The sequence below is a fragment of the Ptychodera flava genome, chromosome 18 (genome assembly GCF_041260155.1).
Source record: "Ptychodera flava strain L36383 chromosome 18, AS_Pfla_20210202, whole genome shotgun sequence".
NCBI classification, from domain to species: Eukaryota; Metazoa; Hemichordata; class Enteropneusta; family Ptychoderidae; genus Ptychodera; species Ptychodera flava.
This window is the reverse complement of record NC_091945.1, coordinates 29,694,997-29,722,242: the sequence shown is the minus strand read 5'-3', so window position 1 is coordinate 29,722,242 and position 27,246 is coordinate 29,694,997. Positions and strand designations below refer to the sequence as shown.

Sequence of the window (27,246 nt, the reverse complement as noted above, 5' to 3'; positions counted from 1 at the left end):
TGACAAACTTTCATTCTATGCTCTGATATAACTTTACGGATCCTGACGTCAACATAGTATATCGATAACAATATCAGAATGTCAACAAAGAAGACAACAGTAAGCTCTGTGGTACATCTTTATTTCATGTCTACATATATCGGCATCACGGTGGCAAAATATTTTCGTCAACAAGGCGAATAAATCACGACATAATATGCCCTTGCTGCGGATCCGTAGCCCTGCGACTCCCTGACCACTCCCCAATACAAAGTCAGGGAGTGGCAGCGCTACGGATCTGCAGCAAAATATGCCCCCGACATAGTCCACCACCATTCCGAGTCCTTTGAGATTTAAATTTGACAGACACGGCTTATGAACAAGAAAAACAAATTACTTAACATTCATCGATAATTCAAATTCAAACTGCTGCCATCACTCTCTTAAATAAACCATCCAGACAAGACAATTTTCTAGTTTCCACAAAAATAGACGGCGAAAAGTTTACATAGTCCTAGAGCTCATAAATAAGCCAACACAAGTTGTGGATAACAGAAATTATTTAAAATTTCAGAGTCCGAGTATCTATCCCAGAGCCAAATTCTACCTTAAAGTAATACGTTAAATCACGGACCCTCAAGAACCTGGTGTACAGTTAATCCTACTTTTTCATCTTCACTTGTCAAGGTCAAGGGTTTTCGGCAGAGACCCCCTATAAACAATACAATACTGACATAGTAGTAACAGCAGCAGCAGCAGCAACAACAACAACAACAGCAACAACAACAACAATAACAACGTTTAACAACAACAACAACAACAAGAAAAACAAAAACAACGACGACAACTTTATTACTTCTACGACCCCTTGGAGATGAGAGAGTACATTAAAAGTGCCAAAAATAAAAATAAAACTTTAAAACAGGTACACATTTTAAATGGCAAATCATTTGCAAAAGTTATACAGAAAAAAAAACAAGAAAAACGCACTCTGAAACATAAAGACATAAAAGTAATAGCAAAGACTAATCAAAGTGAGACGTATAACTGAGTTCTATGAATTGACGAGATTTGAGATTTCGGGGCATTTCTGCCCTTTAGCTGCGGAGGCCACAGCGCCACGCCCGGCAGCTCGGGCATTTTCTTGAGCGCATGGGCGATGAACTCCAGAACTGTGACCTTATGTGACCCCTTAGGACATCAAGAAGAAGGACAATGAACGAAGCGGAAGCTGGTACCGAACACTTGAGCAATACATCATATTCGTAAGCATTCTGGCACACAGGTAATTAAAATGTTATCGTCATTTATCTCCTTAACAGATGGTCTTATCCACTGGCTCTTGACACAATGCAGGCGAAACCGCCAAACCGTCACTGATGCAATCATTGACTGTTTGGCGGTTTTGGCGGTTCGCCTACGTTGAGTCAGGAGCCGGGCCTGTGGTCTTATCTATGATATGGTTTGGGAATACGTAAACTTGTAAAACTTATCGTAGATATCAGTCCTAGGTTTCAATCAGAGATGGTTACCACTATATAATGGTGAACACGTCTCACTCATAGGCTGGGCATCGTCCAATGGAGTTGTACACTGCTGATAGACATCTATCAGCAGCCATTAACATTGCACGGCGATGCATGATGTGGGTAGGTCTCGGAATTGAGAGGTGAACAACTTGCATGCCTTGGCTTAGCTGCAATAATTGTAGCCCTTGGTTGGTGGGGATTGGGCTTCTGTCGTGCGGCTCGCGCCTTGCCCCAACCAGGGCTACAATTTCTCCCAATACCTGCTCGTGTAAAAGCTGCAGTGCGGGTCTACACTGCATGGTCAAGGCACACACGGGGCCGCATTATCAGAGAATCTCGCCTTACCGTGTGCAAATTTCACCATAATCCTGCTCCGGATAATGTTAGAGCCCTTGTAAGTCCTATCGATGGTCAACTTTACTCCTTGCAGCTGAAAAATGACAGTTTAATGACTCAGGCGCGAAGTCAATTCGAACCTGACCGCCGTCGTTGAACTCTGTACCCAGCCGACTTGTACCATTACATTTTAGGGGTGGCCGACAGGTGTGAGGGAGCTGAATGAGCATGCTTACGGGTAGCCCTACGAGCCCTACACTGCCTCCGGAGCCAAGCCGGACACTCTTGCCATACTCGTAGGACTAGCTTGTGGGATTGAAAGGGGTGGGTAATTTTCACGACAATATATAACTCTTGGTGAATAAAGAGAGATACTTTTACCGAAGTTCAACTACGCATTTTAATTAGTTCAATAAATCTAGTATTTTAGATAGAACTGGTAGAAGGGAGATAGGCCTATAGTTGTTGACATCACTCTTAGAGCCTCCCTTATGATCGGAACTATTTCAGCACATTTGAAACAGTCGGAGAATGTACCACTATAAGTTTCAAGATTAAAAAGAGTCGCGAATATATGTCAGATATTTCACCACTTTTACAGCTCTGGCCAAGCGCTAGTCTGGCTCTAACTTCGCTACTAGATGATACTAGAGTTTGTTAATTAGGCGGGTAAATATCCGATATATATCGAAGATTTTATAGCCTTAGAGATCTATATCGTATAGTATAGTAGCCGTAAATATCGATTGGATATCTTATAATTATATTGCGGTGTCCTCTTGTTGTCAGAGCATCTGTATAAATGGCAAAGACGAGACGACAGACTTTGCATGGCGTGAATATCTCTTTCACTTCTTCAGAAATAAAGATGGCAAGTTCTTCAATGGTCACTGGTCTCTCTTTGCTTTCAGCGATTGTGGTATTCTTGCAGTAATTGAAAAGGAGCAAACGGTCCTATGACCTTTTTTCAATCCTCCGAAAAGATAACGTTAAAATAACAACAACTACTGCCACTAGCGCGCTACTGCTAGTGCCACCGTTTTCATTAGTCCCTCACACCTGTCAGCCACCCCTAAAATGTAATGGTATAGTCGGCTTGGTACAGAGTTCAACAACGGTGGTCCAGCTCAAATCATGGATCGAATTGACTTCGCGCCCAAGTCATTAAACTGTCATTTTTCAGCTGCAAGGAGTACAGTTGACCATCGATAGGAGTTAGGCCCTACAAGGATTCTAACATTATCCGGGAGCAGGATTATGGTGAAATTTGCACACGGTAAGGCGAGATTCTCTGATAATGCGGCCCCGTGTGTGCCTTGACCATGCAGTGTAGACCCGCACTGCAGCTTTTACACGAGCAGGTATTGGGAGAAATTGTAGCCCTGGTTGGGGCAAGGCGCGAGCCGCACGACAGAAGCCCAATCCCCACCAACCAAGGGCTACAATTATTGCAGCTAGCCTTGGATAAACTTGTAATGTAATCCGTAATTTTGAAAATGGAATGAGGCATTTTTCGTTAATAAATGTGCTAAATCAAAATGTCACCTTCAAAAAGGTGAAACCTGTGAACTCTCTCATTTCCTGTTTGATTTCACAATCTTTGTTGAGTGATTACAACACTAATAGGGTCCTTAGTCTGGTTCCCTGCCCCCTTTCTACCGCTGGCTGCGCTACACTCATGAAAAGGGTCAGGTATGCGGCAGCCATTTTGCCCAGATTTTGGGCAAAATGGCGGATGCGCGTGGCGCGTGATGTCAGGCTGGAATGTTCGAAATGACTGCACCCTTGACAGTAACTCAGCAACAAAGTAGGAGGGGCAGTTACATGAACATTTCACAAGTCTTCAAAAATCAATCTGTTTCATTATGCAAAACGTTGTACAAGGTGATATATTTGTGAAAGAGCGTACATGTACGTTATCCGAATGACAGAATCGAATTATTTTTTTGTTTGTTTTTGAAATTTGAAATAACATATAACTGCAGCGGACGCAGGTGCTCCCCTTAGCAAATCAACATGTTCCATAGTGTCGTCCAATCAGTGCCGTGAATAGAATGGCGCATACCTGACCCTTTTCGTACAAAGGGGGCAGGGAACCAGACTAATAGGGTCCTCAGTCTCCGATGATATTGATGATGCATGATGATGATGAATTAAATATTTAAAAATGGAGAAAAATAAAAATATATTTGGACTGCAAATTTTTTGTTGTTGTTGTTATTATTGTTGTTGTTGGTGATAGTATTTGCAGAAAATAACAAAGTATACGCTGCAAAATTCAATACAGCCTAAATTTACCCAAGGGATGTCACTTCATTGCCACACACTTTTTTACCATCGCCAAAAATGCACCTAGCAAGCATCAAAGTGGTAAAATTCGACGTAGGGTCAAAGCACATTAGTCCTTCTCAATCATTGGAAGGGAAAGCAGAGCTGTTCGTAACTGCCATCCCACTGGCATACACGCGAAATATGCCCTCCCACTGAATTTTGATGCCCACTGCCCTACAGTATCTATGGTCTGCCTGCTCCCTACTCCCAACAACAATTTCAGCTCCCAACTGCCCTCTCCCACTTTATACTGAAATTCCTGGATGCCCACTAGGCAACCAAGATCAACACAAAACCGTGTGAGCAGCTAGCAGTATACTTTGGAACATCTATTGGAACATCTATTGCTCCCCTCTAAGTTGTTCGCCTCAAGTTCTATCATCAACCACGGCTTTCCCCTCCCTCCCTTCAGGTACCCACTATCAGTTTTCTCTCCGCCCACTGAAAATAATGAAATTTCTTCCCTGCTCACAGTAAATATTGATTTTTTCTCTCCTCTCCCACTGATTATTTTTGAAATTGCCCGCCTCGCTGAAAAAATGCACACGAAACACCTTTTGCATGAACGCCTTAGTTAGCAGCACCTGTTTCTAGTGACAGCATAATGGACAACCGTGCTTTGTGTATGGCATGTATGACATCATCAGTTTGTGGTGATAGCGCATATTCAACTGCACCTGATTGCTTGCTCACCTACACGCTCATGGTCAGGTAGTCCTATTCTTGTGATCATTTCAGGGGAGTACACACACAGGCATGATGTGAACTGGGTAGTTTTAATAGTGTTGAGTTTATGGCTTATGCTACATTCCAACGTTCTCATCAAAGTCGAAACCTAGCCTAACTCTACACTAAAACTACCCAGTGCACATCAGGCCTGTGTTTGTACCAGATGTTGTTGTATCAGTGGTGTACACCAGACCGTTGACAATTGGAGGTAGGAAGGGACAGTTCCATGCTTCCACAGGAATTTGAAGACAATTAACCCCTTCTATTTTGTTTACAGTTTAAAGCATTTATACCATTATTAATTGTCATCTTCATTCGATTGTAAATCTGAAAGATTTTCATCTGGTGTTGCTTTCATTGTGAAAGGAAGCACATGTATCACACCTCAAAAACACTGCATTTATTTTGTTTATTTTAAAAAATTCACATTGCTTGAATGATTAGAGTTCAAACACAATCAGGCTTTACCTTATCCAAATACCAAGTAAAGGCTCAATGCTGATTTGAATGACCAACCGTACAGGTGTCATGTACACATTTTGATCAAAGCTCGTGTCGTCAAATTATTGGACAACAGTAATCTTTTGTCACTTCATTAAATCAGTTTCCTTCAACAGTTTCCTTCAAGACATGTGGCTATTGTAACATACATTCATCAGGGTCAATGACAATGAAAATGAAGGGAACATAACCGTGAATCTTTTCCTTTGGGTTTGTAGGAGCGTCTGCTATTCTCAACTGACTTAGCCTATGCTATATAAATGAGTGAGACATGTTCACCATTACATACCGGTAGTAGTAAACATCTCTGATTGAAACCCAGGACTGATATCCGGGATAAAATTTTTATATATCTATATATACCTATATATATCTATATAATATATACAGGCTCGAAATTAACTTTTTTCCCTGGTAGTCCGATTTGGCTACCATTTTCTGAAGTTGGTAGCCCAGCGACAAGGTCTGATAGCCCATGCATGAATGAGGGTTTTTTGTAAAGGATATTTTTATTTATATCTAGACAATGAACAGTTTATTTTGCATGATTCTATCCAATAAGTGAATTTTCTACTCATTTGACATCAATACCTGCAGATTATAGCCCTAGGAGAATGGTATAGCATGTGCAGCGGGCAATGGTGACGCCTCAAAGTTTGACGACCTATTCACACATACGCAGAGCTTATACGCAAATTTTGATGTTCGCGATGACAACGACTTTTCACTCAGCATGTATAAACATAACATGGCAAAAAATAGATTGGCTATGAATTTCAGGATGACAACCTGGTACAGTCATGTTCCAAATACTTTCGTGGCAATTTTGACTATGTTTCCAAACCATATCATGGGATGATCTCGTACACTTTGGAAAGTGAAATCTGTTGATGGCCTGACAGCTTTTTCTCATCGTCGTAAACCACGCGCCTCTTTACGGCAACAGCTCAGCGCTACCCGTTTAGAGATTTTTGATTTTTGCATAGGTCAGCGGAGCGGAAATTATTGCTCTGGCTCGCGAGAATGCTTTTTCTTTGCAGTTTGAATAATTTTGTTCAGTTTAATTGCGATTGATAAATTGTGATTAAATAACTACGAAAATGAATTTTCATTGGCCAGATAATGATATTTTATTGAAAGTTTGTCGCAACAAAGTCGACATGTCCTTTCTGTGTCCTCTGGGTTAACTGTATGAGCGTTGGTCATCTCACAGTGATCAACATCATGTCGCCCACTAAGTAATTTCATGCCCCAGGCTTTGGTAGTCCGTGTGGGCTACCATTTCGTTCGTTTTGGTAGCCCCAGGGAAAAGTTGGTAGTCTGTGGACGAGGGACTACCGCTAATTTCGAGCCCTGATATATATATATATATATATATATATATATATATATAGATATATATAATATAGAGAGAGAGAGAGAGAGAGAGAAGAGAGAGAGAGAGAGAGAGAGAGAGAGAGAGTGTTTGTGTGTGTGTGTGTGTGTGTGGTGTGTGTGTGCGTGTGTGTGTGTTAAGATGTTGAGCCACTCAAATATCTAAAACACAAGTATTTTACAATGGGTATACAACAAGAAGTTTTATTGTTTTAATGATATTATCAAAAATATGCAAATTAGCTGAAAATCCAATATTAGGTCAAAAATCTTCTTCATAACCACTGATCAAACAATGGTTATAATCACACATCCCAGATCACTATGTGTTAGTCAAAACAATTTTTTGTCAATATAGACACTAGTTGTTTCCTTGAAATAACTCTGGATGGATGTTTACTGATCCTTAAATTATGCAAATTCATCTATTTTGAATAAATGACAGGCACTTGTAGTTATCAACCTATATGCATATCCATGTCCACAGATAAGACATGCTTATCTGTGTGTATGGATAGGCATAGATAAGCATGTCTTATCTGGGTGCATATCTTTGTATTGGGTGGTGGGGTTTGCAAGAATGAGTATAATACTAAAACACTTCATCAGCTATGTCCTCCATGCAACTTAGTCTATGACATTGGTACGATTTTTAGATACAAGACATTATATTTCTACAAATCTCATTCTAACATTGCCATTGAACAAATAATCTTCTATCAACTGGTATCATTTAGGATTCATACTGACTATACATGATTTTTATTTACAGCTCTATTTAAGGGGTATTCAACAACAAACAGACAGATTTTTAGAAGAGACAGACAAATGAGACAATAAGAAAGAAGAAAAAAAGAGAAAAACAATTGGAAGATAAGTAAAATGGAGCACCACAACTTCCAGGTAAATTGACACAACAGCTGGCTCACTAACCTGATTGTAGTACATTCAGAAAAGGACCACTAAAGTTAAACATTTTACTGGTAGTATGATGGATTTTAAGATTGGTATTTTTTAGCATAAACAACAATTCAAGTGAAAATTAACCATGTTTTTTACAGCATCAGAAATGTTGTATCAGGATAGAACTCTTAAAAAGAAGAAGAATGCACTTTATTTGATGAAAATCGAATTATCCATTTTGAAGATCTGTTTATTTGAAGAATGAAATTTTCAGCATTAATTTGGAAGGATCTTTGTCATAGGAAAGACAATAGCACCGATTCAGACAAAGAAAATTGGTTAAATGCTTGTAACTTTGCCATTTTATGATCAATTTGCAACAAACCTTCAGCAAATGTAGTACTAAGTGAGACCAATTGTACAAAGTTATGTAAAATTTTTGCATCTGCCAACACGTTACCATGGAACCATGATATTTTATTAAAAATTATTTTAAAACAGGGCGGCTCCAAATTTTTGCATTTACTCCAAACATCAAAAAATTAGATTTAAATGAACAAATGACAGTTGGTCATTATATTTACAGGCCACTATACTGGATCAAAAGGTTAATTTGGGTAAAATTTTGTGTTGAAAGTCTTATTTTTGATGCCGTTTCCACAATTTTTGGCACAGTGTCAATTGTGACCCCTCATTTTAAAGCTTAGATACTGTCCCCTCTAACTGTGTGATTTTCATTATTTAACATTCCACACCAGCCTCAGGAGACACGCTGGCAGCTTCATGTTTGGCCCGGCTAATTAACAAAATGGCGGCCATGCTCATCAGTGGGAAAGTGTGTGGATTTTAGGCCTGTTTTCAAACTTTGTGAAGTCATTAGGCTGCGTTCATAAATGGTGAGGGGGGGGGGGCCTGGAGGAATCGCGATTGAAATCTTATTTTTTCTCAGATCCCCCCTCCCCTCAACACCCTCAAAAATTTTCAAGTCCCTCCTTTCAAATTACCATATAGCTGCATATTTATTAGGAATGCATTCAGAGTAAAAATAAACATGTAATGTGTCGTTCTGCATGCAGATGTTCAACACTACCTCTTATCAGCAGGTTGTAGAGCCATATACCTAGGGCAAGTTCTTAAATTGATTCATTTGTAAATGCCCGTGCATCAGTGAACTTTTTGGATTTCTCAGTCTAAGCCGACTTGAGTTTAACCAACTCTGGCCAGGTCAATGGCACCAGCTGAAAAGCACACAAAATGACAATCATGAGAGAGTATGAAAATTGTGTATTCCTAGCTACGTTTATCCAAATTGTGAAAAAATGAGCAGTGACCTACAAGAAATTGTTTTTCAAAAGGATAAGACATATACAACTTAGATGCCACTTATAAATGTTTTACAAAATTGACAATACTGGAAGGTTAAAATATTCCATGAAATTAATGTTTTAATCTCAGAAATTTTGGGTGTAATAATGGCAAATTTGATAAAAAATAAATGATTCCATTTAGTCACACATTTTTCCATTTAAATTATAGTCTTTACTGTTAAAAGTTTTACTTTTGTGTTATTGTACGATGAGATGTGAAAATTTCATTCACTGCATGAACTTGAAATGAATGGTTTTATATACTGATTCTAATTGATTTTAGAAAACCTGACTTTTCATGGTACATTTGTATAAGATCAAGTATGGTGACCCCATCTTTTTCCTCTAATATTTGATTGTTCTCATATGCCAGAATTCACAAATCCATGGTAACTGTTAGTCCCCTAGTCTTCTATGTGTTGCTCTCTGGCTGGATCTTGTGTACAAGTGCTATAGATGTATGTTTCACTGTCAATTGAGTGTCCTATGACTGAAACTCTTCTTAAACTACATCAGAGTCAGAGCTACATGTATCACTGTCACTGCCAGTATGTAGTAGCAGGGCAGTAGTTGTATTAACTTTTTATTAATATTTTTGTTCAGTTTATACAACTGCATTCTTGTTCTACTCCCTATAGCATGTTGAGCTGTCCAGTATTCAGCTTGCCAACACAGCCTACGTGTACCGTGCATTTGTATCATTCAATTATCACCAATATTTAGACAAATGGGCTTTGTTGACAAACTGAATATTTTGTTTTTCAGCACGCTGTAGAGAGACACCAAGAAACTGTGTTTGATACATTGCATAGAAACATTGAACAAATTATCAACAGTTGCAGCTCCTGCCCCATTACAAGGCCAACTTGTTGTTCTAAGAAAATTTAATGGCATTCATACATTTTTAGATTTTTTCGAGATTAAAGACATAAAATGCGACAAAACGGTTCTAAATTTTGTTGAATTATTACTAACATTAGAACCATTGGACGACATCAAAATGTTGGGAGTCACAATATTTTCAGGTCCCTCCTATAGGCAGAGCAAAACGTTCAATTCCCCCCCCCCCTTGACTGCGCAAAAAATTTTCGAATTCCCCCCTGAATTCCTCCAGCCCCCCTCACCATTTTTTTTGAACGCGGCCTTACTCAATCTTGGCTAGATGTATTGGACTAAACTTTTCACAGGTTATTGTATATTTACTATAGAAAGCCATGGGCTATTTATTTCTTTATTATTTGATTTGATCATCCAGTGTGTTCCAAACACATTTGTCACATGACTGAACACACTAATAACTGTGTAACTGTGATAAATCCACTGTGACTCAGCAACTTGTTTTCTTGGCACTGTTGCAGAAAACGTATTGTGCCTATCTTTCTCTGAACGTATGGCACTCTTTAAAGTGGGTATATTTTGATGCGCATTTGAAATTAAATGGCAGCATCCAAATGTTCTGTATTCATGGTTTCGTTGACTTTTATTTTTGTTATCTATGATTTTCGGTAAGGTATGTTCCTGTTGCCAAAAGTGCAGTCAACAACTGAAAGAGTGTTTTTAAATGTTAACTATTGGTGATTTTTTCATCATTTTTATTGTTGTATATCAATTGCACCTTCTTATTCTACTCCCCAAAGAATGTTGAAACACCCACTATTTAGCTTGTCAACTTATCATCTATGTGTAAAATGCATTGTAATTGTTTACATTTGAATTCTAGTCTCAAACAGAAATCACTTTTCAACAATAACAATGCAATTTTCACACACATGAGCTGAGTTGACAAGCTGAACAATGTGTTTATCAACAAACATGCTTTGGGGAGTAGAACAAGGAATTATGGTTCATGTTCAAAACAAAAGTGGTGAAAAACTTATCAAAAGTTAGTATTACTGGCCCATTAAACAAACTGAATGATGCAAACTAGAGTTTGTGACTTAATGAGATTTGGAAAAACTAGATATGTCATGAGAGGTAGATACTTCATGGTGAGAATGATGCAAAAATGAATTAGATGAAGAACAAAGTTACTCATCTACTTGTATTCTCGTTGTTAGTGTTTTGAAGAGCAAGACAGTGTTCTGTGTGGGTTTGAGTATTTTTGCTCAAATATGTAATAAAATCAGTGGCAGCATATGTTGCAATTGTATTCCAAAATGCCCGAGAGAACAGAGTTTTCAGCAGTACATTTTTAGTCCCGCGGACGAAGTCCGGCGGGGACTTATAGATTGGGTCCCGTCTGTGCGTCCGTCCGTCCGTCCGTCCGTCCGTCCGTCCGTCCGTCTCCGTCATCAACAGTTTCTCAACACTGCTAAACTGATTTTGTTCAAACTTGGCACAAAGGCATAGCACTATGACCTACAGATGCACGTCGATTTATTTTGTGATACGATCCAATATGGGCGCGAGGCGGCCGTTTTATTGCGATTTTTCATGTCTTTGGACCATAGCTCAGACATCCTTGAGCACATTCTGCTCAAACTTGGCACAAAGGCATAACATTATGGCTTTCATATCCATGTCAAATTATTTTGCAATATGTTTCAATATGGGCGCGTGGCGGCCATTTTGTTGCGATTTTTCATGTCTTTGGATCATAACTCAGACATCCTTGAGCATATTCTGCTCAAACTTGGCACAAAGGCATAACACTATGGCTTTCATATCCATGTCAGATTATTTCGCGATATGTTTCAATATGGGCGCGTGGCGGCCATTTTGTTGCGATTTTTCATGTCTTTGGACAATAACTCAGACATCCTTGAACAGATTCTGTTCAAACTTGCCACAAAGGTATAACACTATGGCCTACATATGCATGTCAAATTATTTTGTGATGCAATCCAATATGGCCACGAGGTGGCCATTTTGTTTGCGATTTTTCGTGTCTTTGAACCATAACTCAAAGATCCTTGAACCGATTCTGTTCAAACTTGACACAAAGGCATAACACTATGTCCTACATATGAATGTCGAATTATATTGCGATACGATCCAATATGGGCGTGAGGCGGCCATTTTGTTGCGATTTTTCATGTCTTTGAACCATAACTCAGACATCCTTGAACCGATTCTGTTCAAATTTGGCACAAAAGCAAAACATTATGCCCTTCATATGAACACCAATTTATTTTGTGATATGATCCAATATGGCTGACAGGCGGCCATTTTTTTTTTGCGATTTTTTCATGTTCATACCGAAAAAAAACAAATATATTGAACCATACTCAAACATCCTTGAACCGATTTGGTTCAAACTTGGCACAAAGGCAAAGCACTATGGCATACATATGCATGTATCAATTAAGCTTGCGATAGGATCCAATATGGCTGCAGAACTGCCATTTTGTTGGAATTTTGCATGTCTTTGAATCGTAATTCAAAGGTCATTACACCCATTTTGTCCAAACTTGGCACAAAGATCAAGCACTATGGCATACATATACATGTCAATTTACTTCGTGATATGTTCCAATATGGCTGCCAGATTGTCATTTTTTTCCAGTATCGCTGTCAGATGGTCATTTTTGGATTTTTTCATGTCTTTGAGGCTTAATCATATGCAAATATTCTTTAACCAATGTTGTTGAGACTTGGTACAAAGATAAAGTACTATGGCATACATATGCATGTCTGCTAATTTTGTGCTGTGATCCATATGTTCAATAGACAGCCATTTGATTTAAATTTCGGTGTGATTTTTTTATGTCTTTGAAACATAAACATAGGTCACTGTCCCTCGATGGACTGATTTTGTTCAAACGTGATACGAAGATAAAATACTATGGCTGCATTCTTGTGCACATTAATTTGTTTCATTATATGATCCGAAATGGCTGATTACAACAACATACCCGATCCCATACCATTTCGAAAATTCCACCAAACCATGTGTATAGTATGTGCCATCATGACATTGGAGGCAGTAAGGGCATCGTTATGTGTGATGTAATCAAAAGTTCCTTCAATGGTCATTACCGGCACAGATGAGTCATTTATTGAACGCTCCTCAGATTACTTTATTATGCAAGTCAGAGGCCTGATGCATCCCGCATCAATATCATTCCACAGATACGTAGACCACAGCTACCTAGACACCAAAGATTATAACAAAATGGACAAGCGGGGACTGTGTCATCAACGATGACTTGTATTTTTCGATATTGGTATATCATGTGGAATTTCATAATAAATCTCAAATATTTAACTTAAAATTATGAACAGCATAGGACGGAAATTTTCTTCAAAGTGCGTGTGAGAACACCAATGTACTTTACTTGTATCTTGGTTCCGTGGAAATTTGCAATGAAAACTCAGCTGTGTAACTTTCATTATCAGCAGCATATGCAAATTCTTTTCAAAGAGCATGAAAACATTTTGTATTTTCAATGGCATATTTTATTTTGTCTTGTGGTCCTTTTACACTTATCAGATCATGTATTTTGTAATACAGTCTCACAAATTTAACTGAAAAGCATATGCTTCAAATGCATTAGAGAACATGTTTTCAATGACACATTTTATTTTTGTATCTTGGCCCTGAAACACTCAGCCCCTTGCAAAGCCCATGTACTTTCATCATTCCTATGATTGAAACACATTCAGCAATTTACAAATTGGTGAATGAATAATGTGCATTTTCTCAATCATGAAATTCAATTCATAATGTTTGTGTGTGCACCCTCCCTGCATGGCATTTCTCAATTTGCAATGACTTGCATCACTACACAATTATTATTTACCAAAATCATTACAAATGAAGAAAATCAAGCATGAGTTTTCATGCTCCATGATGACTTTAATACACTGTGAATTACTATCCTAAGTGTTGGAAGATACAAATAAATTGTGCTTTGATCCTAATCTATTGATGATCCAAATTCAGCATTGACTTAGCTAGATCTGTAGTTGTCGTAATGTCCAGCTCACAATATTTTATTATTTTTCAGAGACGTAGAAGTGATGGAATTCCTCAAAGAGAAGACAGTGAACAGCTGCCTCAGGAGTTCATACCAACCTATTCTACACAAAATATCCAAACATTAAACCCATCTCCACATCACCTATATCAGGGCCATCCCACATCAGAGCAGGCAGTGAATCCTGGGATACCACGTGCACAACAGCTGCCACAGCAGACAACACCAGTCTTTTCTTCACAAAATATCCAAACTTTAACCCGTCTCCACATCACCAACTTCAGGTCCAGCCTTCATCAGTACAGGCAGTGAATCCTGGGATACATCCATCTGCATCTGTACAGCAGTACCATTCATCAGCTGAATTGCGAACACCAAATTATGAAACATTACATCAGTCACAACCTCAGACACATCAAGTCCAATCCAGATCTCCAGCAGGCCATGATCCTGCACCCATGTTTCAGCATGAACAATACATACATGCCAGCACAAGGGCAAGACCAGTTTCTGAAATTCCATCCCAGAATATTCAACTGACTTATCCATCTCAGCAATTCAGGGCATTGGCTCGGGATAGATTTAGGACTGAACCACACCAATATCATCCACCACAAATGCCAACACCAGAGGTCCAGCCATCACTTCTACAGGGAGTGGACATGACAAGCCATGCACAGGATCAATCAACCCAACCATTCTCTCAAGGAGGATCTTACATGATTGCTGGACAGAGCATTCAACAATCGTATTTACCATCACAACATCAGCTACAGCAAGGTCAGCCATTAGCTCAACAAGAAACAGGAAGACTACATTATGGAAATAAAGGTACCGGTACATCATATCAATTTCTACATCAAGGATCAGGTGCAATAGAGGGGGCAACGGGGCGATTAACCCTCTGTTGACATTGTGGCATCCCCTAGCAATTGGTCAAAGTTCGACCGGCGCCACCTGAAATGATGTCAGTACGTCCAGAATACTCAAACTGAGTGCCACATGCGGCCTCTGTCTTTGTTTTGTAAAAATATTGCGACAATGTGTTTGGTAAAAAAATAGTGCCACAATGTACGATACACCTGCGATAAAACTGCAGGCCTAGGGGAGTCAACATGACTATTTTTTGCTACATTTTATTGGACACCGTGGTGCGAAGCACCAAAGGTGTCCTTTGTCGCCACAATGTCTGTGTGTGTGTCCGTCTGTCCGTCCGTAGACAGATTTTGTTCCACTCATAACTTAAGAACCCTTAGGTCCAATGTCATGCAATTTGGTATTTGGTATTATCATGATGAGACTTAGATCTGATTAGATTTTGGTGGGTGTGGCTTATTAATTAATTGCTCATTTGCATATTTTATGACTTTTTTGCCATAGGGCTATATCTCAAGAAATATTGAACCAAATTTGATGTGACTGTACACATACTTAATTAGTCCCCATGGACACCGTCCAGGGGGACTTATAGGTTTGGTCATGTCCGTGCGTGCGTCCGTGCGTGCGTCCGTCTGTCCGTGCGTGCGTCCGTCCGTTCACGCAGATATCTCAGACATGCCCAGGTCAATTTCTTTCAAACTTTGCATAAGTATAGTACCCTACCCCATACAGATGCACGTCGATTTGTTTTCCAATGCGATCAAATTTGGCCGTGTTAGAGGACTTTTTAGTTTTCACCTCCATAGACTCCCATGTATAAGGCAGTCTCCATAGACTCCCATGTATAAGGCAGTCCATAGACTCCCATGTATAAGGCAGTCCATAGACTCCCATGTATAAGGCCAAGAAAAATAAAAATTTAGTTTCTCATCGTATTCATATCGCAAAAAGGATGCAGTGACACAGTTGTTAGTCCCCACGGATGAAGTCCAGGGGGCTTATACATTGGGTCATGTCCGTCCGTGAGTCCATCCGTTCACGCAGATATCTCAGATAGTTTGACAAAATGTCACGTGACCTTGGTGACCTTTGACCTCAAATATATATATTTGTCCATAACTCAGTAACCACAAGTGCTACACCCTTCACATATGGTATGATGGGACAGCTTATGACGCCACATATTGTACCTCATTAATTATGTGCATATCTAATTTTGAGCAAGCCAATAGAGCTAGAGGTCTGATTTTTGGTATATAGGGATAACTTAGCAATACTATTTTTTTTTCAAAATGTCACGTGACCTCGGTGACCTTTGACCTCAAATATACATATTTGTCCATAACTCAGTAACCACAAGTGCTACACCCTTCATATATGGTATGATGGGAGACCTTATGATGCTTCATACTGTACCTCATGAATTATGCGTATATCTATCAAACACTATCCATGAAATATCTACACATCTCCCTAATACATACTGATGACCCACGGTGTCCACTCAAGTCTCACTTTGATTATACAAAAAGCTCTTCCAAGAATTGGGCGTTCCCTGTTATCGCGTTGTGATAAAATGTTGTTTTCAGTATTTGTTTGATAATATTTTGGAGGGGGGAACAAATCATTAAAGATCATCTTCATTCAGCAAATTAAAATTTTTCTCATTTCGACATAAACATTTGTTGTATGAACATCATACCGATATGAAAGGGAGACTCATAACACATTTTTTTCAAGTCCAGTGCCAATACTGGCGATAATGTCAACGCGGAATCTGTTATAACGGCAACTTCTGATCTCTCTGGTGAAGGAGTAGATCCCGTGGGAGACAAATCAGACATCATCACTGATCTTGACAACTTGTCGACCTGAATGGAAAAATTGGCTTGAAGCACCCAGTGATGGTGCTGGAATGAAGTGCAAAATATGCAGGGAAACCGGTAAGACCAACCCATTCACAAGCCCGGATGGATGTTGTAATTATCGAACATCGGCCTTGGCACGGCATGCAAACTCATTTGGAGGCCGTCCTAGACACGTTTATGCATGTGGATATGCAAAAAGCCGTCTCAACCGTTCTCACACAAAAGCAAGATGCCATAGTAACGGCCATGAAAGCCGTGTATTGGTTGGCTAAAGAAACTATTGCTACTGATAAATATGCATCTTTGTTGAAGTTGCTTGAAGTCTCCGGTTGCGAACACATCGGCCACCTCCGGGTTGGTGCCAATGCAACTGTAACAGTCGTCGGCAACAGCCGAAGATTTACAGAATACAGTTTGCGATGTCATCATAAAAAAGCTATCGAAACAAATTCAGAATGCTGATATGAATAGCATCCTAACTGACAAAAGTACAGCTATTTCTGTGACTGGGCGACTTGTTGTGCACATCAGGATAGTAACAAGTACCTTTGACGTGCAGTCTCACTTTCTTGGCAACTTTCACATCGTTGAAATGAAAAAGATGCGGCCACAACTACCTCGAAATTACTGGAGGCAGTCCAACTTAATCAACTCGACAAAAATAAAATGATGGGTCTGGGAAGTGAAGGGGCGTCTGTGATGGTTTGCAGAAGCAATGGTGTCAGTGCAAAACTCAGGGAAATCAATCACTTTCTCGCTGGATTTTCTTGCAAGAATGACAGTTCCAGGGCCTTGAACTCGTATCGGGTTACGGTTATACTCCATCTCAAACTACGCGTATAACCTGAACATGTGACAAATCTGTCATGCGGTTTTGTTTTTGTTGACCTGTGAAGATGTATCGTGATGCACTCAGAGGACGCATTTTCCCCTGAACATCATCAACATGTGACAAATTTTTGCTAGCGGTTTTGTTTTTATTAAGCTGTCAATCATTGCGTGCATCTGTAGAACTGGTAGTTTAATTAAAATCATCATTTGCAATGCGATACGGTTATACCTAAATTTAATTTTCAAGTGTTCAAACACAAATCTCACTGATGTTACATTTGACTTTTCTGTCATGCAAGTACATCAGCAAATAAAACTGTTTTGACTTTTGATATGTAAACATTCATATTGTGCATTGGATTTTAGAACATATCCAATTTATCATAATTGACAAATAAATGAAAATGCATGTCCATTTTAACAAAGAACACAAAGTGACAATACAGTAATCTTCCCAGTCTTTAATATTCAAACTGTAAAAGAATGAAATGAAACAGAAAAGATATTCTTGAATGTTTGAAATTTATTTACTGTTGAATAGCATGAAAATCATTTTAGATCCATTTGGTTATAATACTCACAGATAACTAACAAAATAATGCTACAAAAGCTAAGAACACTGAACGATAATCCAGTTGTCATTTTTCTTGTCTTTAAAGTTCAAAGTAAAACATTCATAGAAATTGAAAACTTGGTTAGATAGATTTATCTGTTTTGGGCAAGCAGACTTATGCTCTTTGTATCATTAAAATTTAGTTGCATTTGCAACACTGTTACACAAGTAAAATGTTGTTCAAAAATGTGCGTGAGAATAACTAGAGAAAAGTAAATTTCAGTAAAAAAAGTTTGTTGCTGTCCCCCTTGTCAGACTGAAACCCCCCCCCCCATATATTGTGGCAAGGGGGGAAAATCCCCCTTCCTGACCACTACCTGGATGAAACACTGCAGGTGTGATGGCACAGAACATTCAACAATCTCAGCAGCAGATACTGCGCCAGTCAATAGCTCACAAGGTAACAGGTTCAGTGAAACAGAGAAAGACATTTAAATCTCCTGAACAGCAACCTGAACAACATCAGAAATAACAGATTCCATTCCCAGTATATTCAACAACTAGCCTCAATTACTGTCTCCTCTTCAAAGAGGAACAAAAAAAGGGAAAACCAACATAGCCATGAGAAGATTGTCTCTCAACCTGGTCTACTGTATTCCTCTGATTCTAAAACCCCGCCCGTTTATAACACCCCCAGGATTATTTTATCGATTCGTAATTGGCCATTAGTTCGTTTATAACACCCCCAGGGGGGTACACCCAAATTCTGACTGGAACAATATAGCAATTGTCATGTAATGAGACAAGGATATCCTTGTCATATATATGCCAAAGTGAAGTATCAAACCTCAAAACAAGCACACTATTGTTGGCATTTGGAAGGTGTCAGTAGGGAACGGTTCTATCATTCCTGGTGATAAAATTCCACTTGGATTTCTCTACCTAAATGAACATTAAAAGAGTCGGATTTTTTGGCGTCTCGATCTAGTACAATGTCGTCTTTTCGTCACTATCATTTTGCTACCATCAAAATAAGAATTTCTTTCATTAATGTTTTATCAATTTTGTACATAGTTTTTCTCATGTAATAAGGTATTTATTGTTTGAACGGCATTTCTTGCTTGTGTGTGTCCGTTTCCTGAACTAGTCCCGGCAATGAGTAGGCGATAGTGTAACAGATTTTCAAGATTATGCATGCTTTCAAAGTCTTGCGAGGGAAAAATACCCACCGCATTTGTCGATACAATTGCCCTCTTCATCGAAGTCAAACCCGTCAAAGTCTATATCGTCATCTTCCCCCTTGTCATCAAACACGAGTCCTATGGCTTCATTTGATAAGTTGTCATCGAGTACCGGAATCTCCTCGGAAATCATGATGTCTTCAGTTCCGTCGAGCGCATTCGCGATACCCGTGGAAAGGAACGATTTTTTCACCACGTGAAATGAGCAAATCGTACTTGATCGACACGTTCAAAAACTCGACTATCGTAATGTTCATGTTATGGTAGCCAAATTACATCGAAATATTCGATCGTACTTGATCAAGATGTTCAAAAATCAGCTTATTTTGATGGTAGCAAAATGATGACACCTTTGACCTATTGCGTGAATTGACCAATCACAGCCAGCGGAACTTTAGGGACTTTCCCTTTACTCATTGTCTGACCTTTGCGGCCATGCTATGGGGAGCTAGCTGCTGCTGGGGAGCGTACTTGTTGCAACGAAGTATCGTGGTGATTATCTATACACGAAATACGAAGATTTATTGCTATTGTATTGTTTAGCAAAAGAAAGTATGGCAAATACGCTAAATTTCAAAACTTGTCGATCTCCATTAATTTATACTGTACAGATTCGACTGCCAGTATCAACATCGACGCGGTATGGCCATGATTGGATATCACAAAGTTAGCTGCAACCGGGGGCAAGGCGCGAGCCGCACAACAGAAGCCCAAGCCGAACCAACCAAGGGCTACAATTATTGCAGCTATCACAAAGTATGAGTTGTCTGCAGCGCTCGCGTGAATCAAAAAACATTGGCATAAAATTTGCATAACATTGCATTAATTAGCATAAATTAACTACGACGTTCGATTTCGCGGTGACATCCGTTTATACGACCCCCACATCTTTTCCGTCACCTTTGGTTCTGAAAAGGGTTTTAGAATCGGAGGAATACGGTATCTGAAAGTGGCCAGACATCCACCAGGAATTTCAGAGAGACATTTAGTAGAATGCTCCAATCTGAACATTCATCTCATCATGAAGGAGTTGCATCCTCAAGTGCAGGTCCTGCACACTTACTCTAGCTTGCCAAATGTAAGCAAATGTGAGCAAAGTGTCATTGACACTATTTTTATTTTGCTGGTACAGGATAGAAGATTATTTCAGTTCTCAGTTACCAAATTACTTGTAGAGGGTTCATGTTCTTATTTCTTTGTACCTGGTACTGTGATGAAGTTGCATGTATCAATCTCCACTTTGTCTACTTTACAGGTTCTGAAGTTTCTAGGATAGATGTCACAAGACATGGTGTGTCCATGAGTCCTCTATATCAGAAACTATCAAATAACCAGACTGTGATAGAACAGGAGGCTCAGGATAAATTCCTAAAAAGTCAAGGTCTTTACAGACATCATATAATTCCTGATGAAAACTCTCTCTATAGAGCCATTGCAGAATCCATTTATGGTGATCAGTCTAGACATAATGATCTCAGACAAAGAGCAGTCAAGTACGCGAGAGATAACTTATTTCAGTCCCAGCATGCAAGTGAAGGAGATCCAGAACTTTATGCTGCCTTGGATAGGTCTACTAAAGAAAACATTTTAAGCCACTTACTTGGTGCTCCTATACATGTACTGATGGGAGGATGGGACAGTATGACAGAATTCCACACACATAGTCCAGGAAATACAGACACTGGGAGACCCATCTATATAAGCTGGCTAAGCAATGGACATTATGATGCAGTGGTGTCAAACGCAAATCCTAATGAGGTATACATAAAATGGTTGGAACAGCAAATCTCTATCTTGTTACAGCTTGGAGAAGTCAAAGAAGCAAGTACTCATGTCCAGTCATATCATATGTCTTTAAAAAGTGAGTAAAATACATTCACATCTTTGATAAATGGTAGAATTAAGGTGAACATTCAATGCCAAAACATCTCCAGTTGATATGGTGTGGACATTGGTTTAAAAGATGGTCAATAAGGTGTCCAAAGTACTGACCAAATGTAAATGTCAATGGTTTGTCAATTGTATTAATTAACAGACTCTGTCACAATTGATGATTTATTTTTAAAGTTTAATGATGTAGTATAGTGTGCTTATATGTCAAACCTTCAACTCAATGCAATGATACCCATTTCATGGTATTTTCGATTGATGAACATTGCTACTTACAAAATATTGTGACTGTTTTGTCTTATAAATTCACCGACAACAGATGAATAGAGACGCAGTTATAGACAGTAGGGGTGGAGCTTTCTATGGTGTAATTTGGCACGTTAGGGTGTTCCTGGTACACCTAATTTCGAATATAGAATTTTTCAGGGCAATTTGATCCTGGACCATACATGGTTATAAATAATCTGGAAAATTTCACTCCTCAGGTGAACAATCTACATCTGATATCAAAGATACATGGGAAGACCGAAGCAAACAACAAAGGCATGATGAATTTATCAAGTTGCTTTTCAGGACAGCACAAGACTTAGGAAAAGGTAGGGAAGTTAGATGGATCAGTTTTTTCAGGACAGCACAAGACTTGGGAAAAGGTAGGGAAACTGGATCAGTTTCTTGGCAGTGAAAGTTCAGTAGTTAAACCTACTTTTTGGCTTCGAAAACTACATTACACTGGTAAAGTAACAACAAGAAATATAAACATTTCATTCAAATGAAGACTTCAAACTTTGCAAAATACTTTAGAAACATGTTGATAATTTGTAGTTTTTAGTTTTTACAAGCAATACACTAGCATAGATTAGTGGTACAAAGACTGGTTTAAATTTTTATGAAGTCAGCTTTGTTAGTCAAGGGGGACATGCACTGCAGGCCATATCTCTGACATATATACATGTAGGATAGGTGCTTGTTTAGATATGCAAATTACGTTAAGACTTATCATCCTAATATTTTAGGTCAAATTGGTCCTATAATGCTTCATATCTAACAAAAATCAAAGCTCGTCCTATTGATTAGACTACAATTAGATTGATGAAGTGAATTTATTGTTGAAGAGAAGGCTTCCAAAGACTGAAAGAGAAGCCACTGTGTCTTTCTATACAATTATAACAGGCCAGAGCTATACCTCTTTATGGCAAGAGGGGATAGAATACTTTGTCTGGCTTGATATGCAAAATCCAGTATAATAAATTAGTATCCATTATACAAATACTTCACTCCCACAACAACTTGATTAGGGCTTTCTCCAACCAGCTGTCTTGCCCCTGAGAATATCTCTACTATACAACAAGTACACATTTTTATGTTATGTTAATGTTGCTTTCTTTACATCTCCAAAAAGGACAAAATCTACCAGGTCTTTCTCATGTATACTTCAGATACATGAGAATAGGTTAAAGGTCACTAAGGGCTTTGCAAAATGTTGTAATGAGATGCTGCAATACAAAGTGCAGTATGTCATTAGGCATCCGAAAATTTGTGTTAATTGCTTTGCTTGTGCATATGGTATGTAGCATACACTGTACCTCTATTATATTGCTTTAATAGCATATCATATTTGGAGGTGAGACGTCATCAAAATTACGCAACTGAATCACTTTAACATCGTCTTTTCCACAACAACAGATCTATGATTTTTAGCTACTATAGACTATAGTTTATGAGGCTATTGGGATGGGTATCCGTCCGAGCGTCCGTCGTCAGTCTGTATGTATGTATGTACCGGTATGTATGTATGTCCATTTGTGAGGCGTCCGTCCACTCAAATATCTTGAGAACTGCAGTACTTACTGATTTGATATTTGTTGTGTAGATGAAAAATATGATTATGAGAAATTACTTCTTTTAATTTTTTGATATTTTGAAAATATGCAAATTAGCAACTAAAAAATGCGTTTTTGTAAAAAATCTTCTTCTTCATAACCGCTGGTCAGACAGCTTTGTTATTTGGTATACAGGTCCCTAGTGATAACCCAACTTAGATTTGTTCAAATTGTGATGAAATATGCAAATCTGTATTTTTAAGGAATTTTTTTATCATTTTTGGTCAAAACTTTATTTCATCAAAACCGCTCGTCCGACAGCTTTGATATTTGGTATACAGGTTTCTACAGATGAACCAAATATGATATATCGAGTATATGATTGAATCTGCAATTTTGTATTTTTGGAGAAAGTTTCGCAATGTGTTTCTCAAAAACTATTTGTCTGATTGCTATTTGGTATGCAAGTTTGTAGAGTCTATCTTAATGCAATATATAATGAAATAATGATGGATAGAATCTTCAATTATGTATTTTTTCCAGCTTTTTTTGCCATTTTGGTCAGGCCATCATGGATTATTTAATTAGGAAAGATAGCCACCTTCTTCATCACAAATGGATTTTTTCTGCATAGCGCAGTGGCACTCTATTGGCTGTTAGGTTGCTTGTTTCTTCAAAACCGCTGGTCAGACAGCTTTGATATTTGGTGTACAACCGTATACAGGTCCCGAAGGTTGACCTTAGTGAGATAATTTCATATACTTAGGAAATACTTAATTTTGTATTTTTGGGGCAAGTTTTGCCAGTTCTGATATGCATATAAGGGGTTTGTAAGTATGAGCCATACTGAAACAATTCCTCTGCCATAAGAATATTGCCAAAGGACCTCTGCACTCAGTATATCTGGTATTATGGTGTGTACATCCTCTATCCACGTCTACAGTAGCTTCAGGGACATTAGCCCTATGTTTTATTTGTGTGTGTATGTCCATCTGTCCGTCTGTAGACGGATTTTGTTCCAATCGTAACTTGAAAACCATTGGTCAGAATGTCATGAATTGTGGTACAGCATAGTCATGGGAAGATCTAGGTTTGATTAGATTTGGGTGGGTTTCATCTCCATAATTAACCCTTATTGCTAAATAAGTGAATGTGCGCGCAATGGGCTGTATTTCAAGAATTACCAAACCAAATTTGATGTATAACTCTCCAGGCACTTATACTGTTCTACTGTCTTAACTCTGCTAAAATTATGTTAAGCTTGGCTTACACATTATAAGCTTATTTTCATATTTAATGACTTTCTGTAATTAGGCCAGAGACATTGATTTTGACCAAACCTCTGCTATTTTTTGATAATATTTAGGTTCCTATACTGTAATTTTGATGCACGCAACAATCTGATTAAAAGCTCATTTGCATATTAAATGAATTTCTGTAATTAGACCATATATCAATACTGAAGTCATTGAATTTGACCAAACGCCTGGCATTCATTGACCATACCTATTGTGTAGGTGTACCTATGATGTACGTCTGATAGGCATTGCATTCTGCATATTTATAGCGCTGTAAGAAGCATCAAGCTTGTGTAAAGCAACTGTATTTTGATGATGTTTTAATTCAACACACACCATGTTTCTGATGCATTCCTCTTTGCACATGGTGTCCACTGAAGTCTTACTTTGATTTAACTTGTTCTTGACTGACAGATTTTGGAAAAATATTTTGCCGACAATAAAAAACTCAATAGTTTACTAGTGGGCAACCTTCAAATGTGCAAAAGAAAAATTTATAGCTGGCTTACAGAACGACCTTTATTTGAAAATCTTCATAGTGTTAACAAAATAGTCAAGACAGCGTCTGGAAATATTACGTTCCAAATTGGAGCAAAAATTCTTGTAGTTATTTATAACTTTCACAATGCAAGAACTTAGGCGTGATTCATTTATTTCCTCATGTGAAGGCTTTGAAAGTCCTATGACATTGAAATTTGTTTTGCAGAAATTGAAAGAAAATAATATCCTGGGCAATGAAATTTAGTCAGATTAACTGAAAGTAATAATGTACATGTAAGTTTCAGATTTTGTAAATCACTGTGTTTAGATGAAATAGCCAAGGCTGATATGAAATTAGAAATAATCTTACAGTTAGACAAATTTGAAAACCTCTTGCTTTATTTTGCTAGAAACCATGAGAATGATCATTTCCATGCACTTTTCTAATTGTGTTATTTTGCAGATGAACTTGACTTACTGAAATTCCTGTGCAGGAATTTAAAGTCAATGGAAATCCTGAAGGGAGAAATTGGATATATACATCATGCCTGGGACTTATTTCAGAAATTACTTGACAGAAAACTTATAAGTGCAGATGACTGTAGACTACTTGCAGACTTATTGCGACAAATAAACAGAGTGGATCTTGCACAAAATATCAGTCCAGTTGAGCCACACAACGTAAACAGGTACTCTCTTTTAAGCATTGATGTAAACAATGGATGTAAAAAAATAGAAGCCTCTATTTTTTTACATCCATCTACCTAGCTGTAGAGTATTGGCCTATTCTTTGTTGTGTAAATACCGGCGTATTAATACCTAAAGTTTAACCTTTTCCAGCAGGTGTCTGAGGTTAGATGTTTAAAGTCTTTGCAACTGAAAACAATATTTTCTTTTCAGAATATTTGAGCAGAAATATCTGCGTCTACCTTACGGTACATTTCATGAATTAAAATCACTAAACCAGTGTCTTTCCTCTGGTAATATCACTTGAGATTATTATATGAAATGTCTTGACTGGTTCCAGCAACTTAATCAACACAATAATCTTTTTCATTCCCAGAAAGTATCAAATGGTTGCAGAAATACCTTCAAGAAAAATATCAGAGACATTACAAAGATTTCAAACCCATTCCGTGGAATATAGATGTGTCCCTGAGTCTCACAGAAATCTACACACGATTGAAAGTTATAGAGATCAACAGAGGGTGGAGGTTCAAACAAGGAGACACCATTGAAAATGAGCTTGAAATTTTCCAGAACACAGATGCAGAATTACCTTGCAGACGAATAGCAATTGAAGGAGCTCCAGCTATGGGTAAATCAACATTCTGTAGGAAGTTAGCTTATGAGTGGGCATGTGGAAAGTTACCACAATTTGAACTTTTATTTTTCTTGGAAATGAGACATGTTTCTGATAACAAGAAATTATCTGATATTATTTTCCACCAGTTACTTCCTGAGGATTCAAAAATAGCCAAAGAAGTACTCTACAATTATATTGAACAAAACCAAAGTTCAGTGTTGTGTTTGTTTGATGGATTAGATGAAATGACATCTATTTCCATAGAAAAGTCAGATATTCCAGCTATTATTTCAGAGAAACTCCTGACCTGGTGTACAGTTGTCACAACAACTCGGCCTTATAGGTTGCATAAGTCTCTCACAAAATGTCATGCACACTTCAGAATTGAAGGTTTTACAACAGAAGATGCGATTAACTTTATAGATAAGTATTTTGCTCTTGTGGGAAATCAACAAGAAGCTGAGAAACTTATCTCAGAGTTAAAGTTAGAGAATGTAAAACCACCACCTCCTTATCCGTATAAGGTAAATGATGATTATTATTACTTTAACCATGATGATTATGACTTTACTAAGTCCTTACAAGCATGAGGGTCATCCAGGTGATGATTATGATAAGTCCTTACGGTGTGATGATGATACAACAGGTAGCCACATCAGATATGATTTGCTCTGTAATCCATTACATTTAACATTTGTCTGTTTGCTTCGGGAAGAAGAAAAATTATTCCCACAAGCAATATGACAGACATCTATACAGATATTTTGGATTGTGTGTTGAAGAGATATTGCTGTAAGAATGACAAGACACTTGTTAATTGGAAACTACCCCAGGATGTAATTGATGAAGTGAATAGGTTGGCTCATTGTGCATATGATGTTTGTTTAAAAGGTAATATGATGGTTGATGAAGATGATTTGAGTGAAACAATGCTAAATCTAGGTTTGCTGGTGAAAGATTCTGGAATTTCCAGAGTTAAAGTGCAGCGCCATTGCTTTTTCTACCACAAAACATGGCTGGAATATTTCACTGCTTTACATATCTGTAATAATGCTCATGATTTTGTCCATTCAATTGAGGGAGAAGTTTTGAATCAGAAACAGGTTTGTCTT

At 38.2% G+C, this 27,246-nt stretch overlaps 1 protein-coding gene and 1 long non-coding RNA gene across 2 annotated transcripts; both read left to right on the top strand.

The window, feature by feature from the left end:
- The first annotated feature begins 1,142 nt into the window (after positions 1-1,142).
- On the top strand, positions 1,143-14,241 carry LOC139117350 (uncharacterized). The gene is made up of 3 exons (XR_011548509.1): positions 1,143-1,264; positions 7,552-7,682; positions 13,999-14,241. It is a non-coding gene; the product is annotated as an uncharacterized lncRNA (long non-coding RNA).
- A 67-nt stretch (positions 14,242-14,308) lies between these two features.
- Positions 14,309-26,724, top strand: LOC139117705 (uncharacterized). The gene is made up of 5 exons (XM_070680948.1): positions 14,309-14,799; positions 20,596-21,201; positions 21,716-21,826; positions 25,292-25,517; positions 25,896-26,724. The coding sequence occupies exons 1-5, from the start codon at positions 14,427-14,429 to the stop codon at positions 26,722-26,724; spliced, it is 2,145 nt and encodes a 714-aa protein (XP_070537049.1). The 5' UTR covers positions 14,309-14,426.
- Positions 26,725-27,246: the final 522 nt, after the last annotated feature.

Bases quoted from the DNA above. Each gene is read 5' to 3' on its own strand.
- LOC139117705 (XM_070680948.1), top strand. From the start codon at position 14,427: ATGTTTCAGCATGAACAATACATACATGCCAGCACAAGGGCAAGACCA. The intron at 14,800-20,595 runs GTACCGGTACAT...TCTACTTTACAG, and splicing joins ACTACATTATGGAAATAAAG to GTTCTGAAGTTTCTAGGATA. The intron at 25,518-25,895 runs GTACTCTCTTTT...ATTCCCAGAAAG, and splicing joins GAGCCACACAACGTAAACAG to TATCAAATGGTTGCAGAAAT.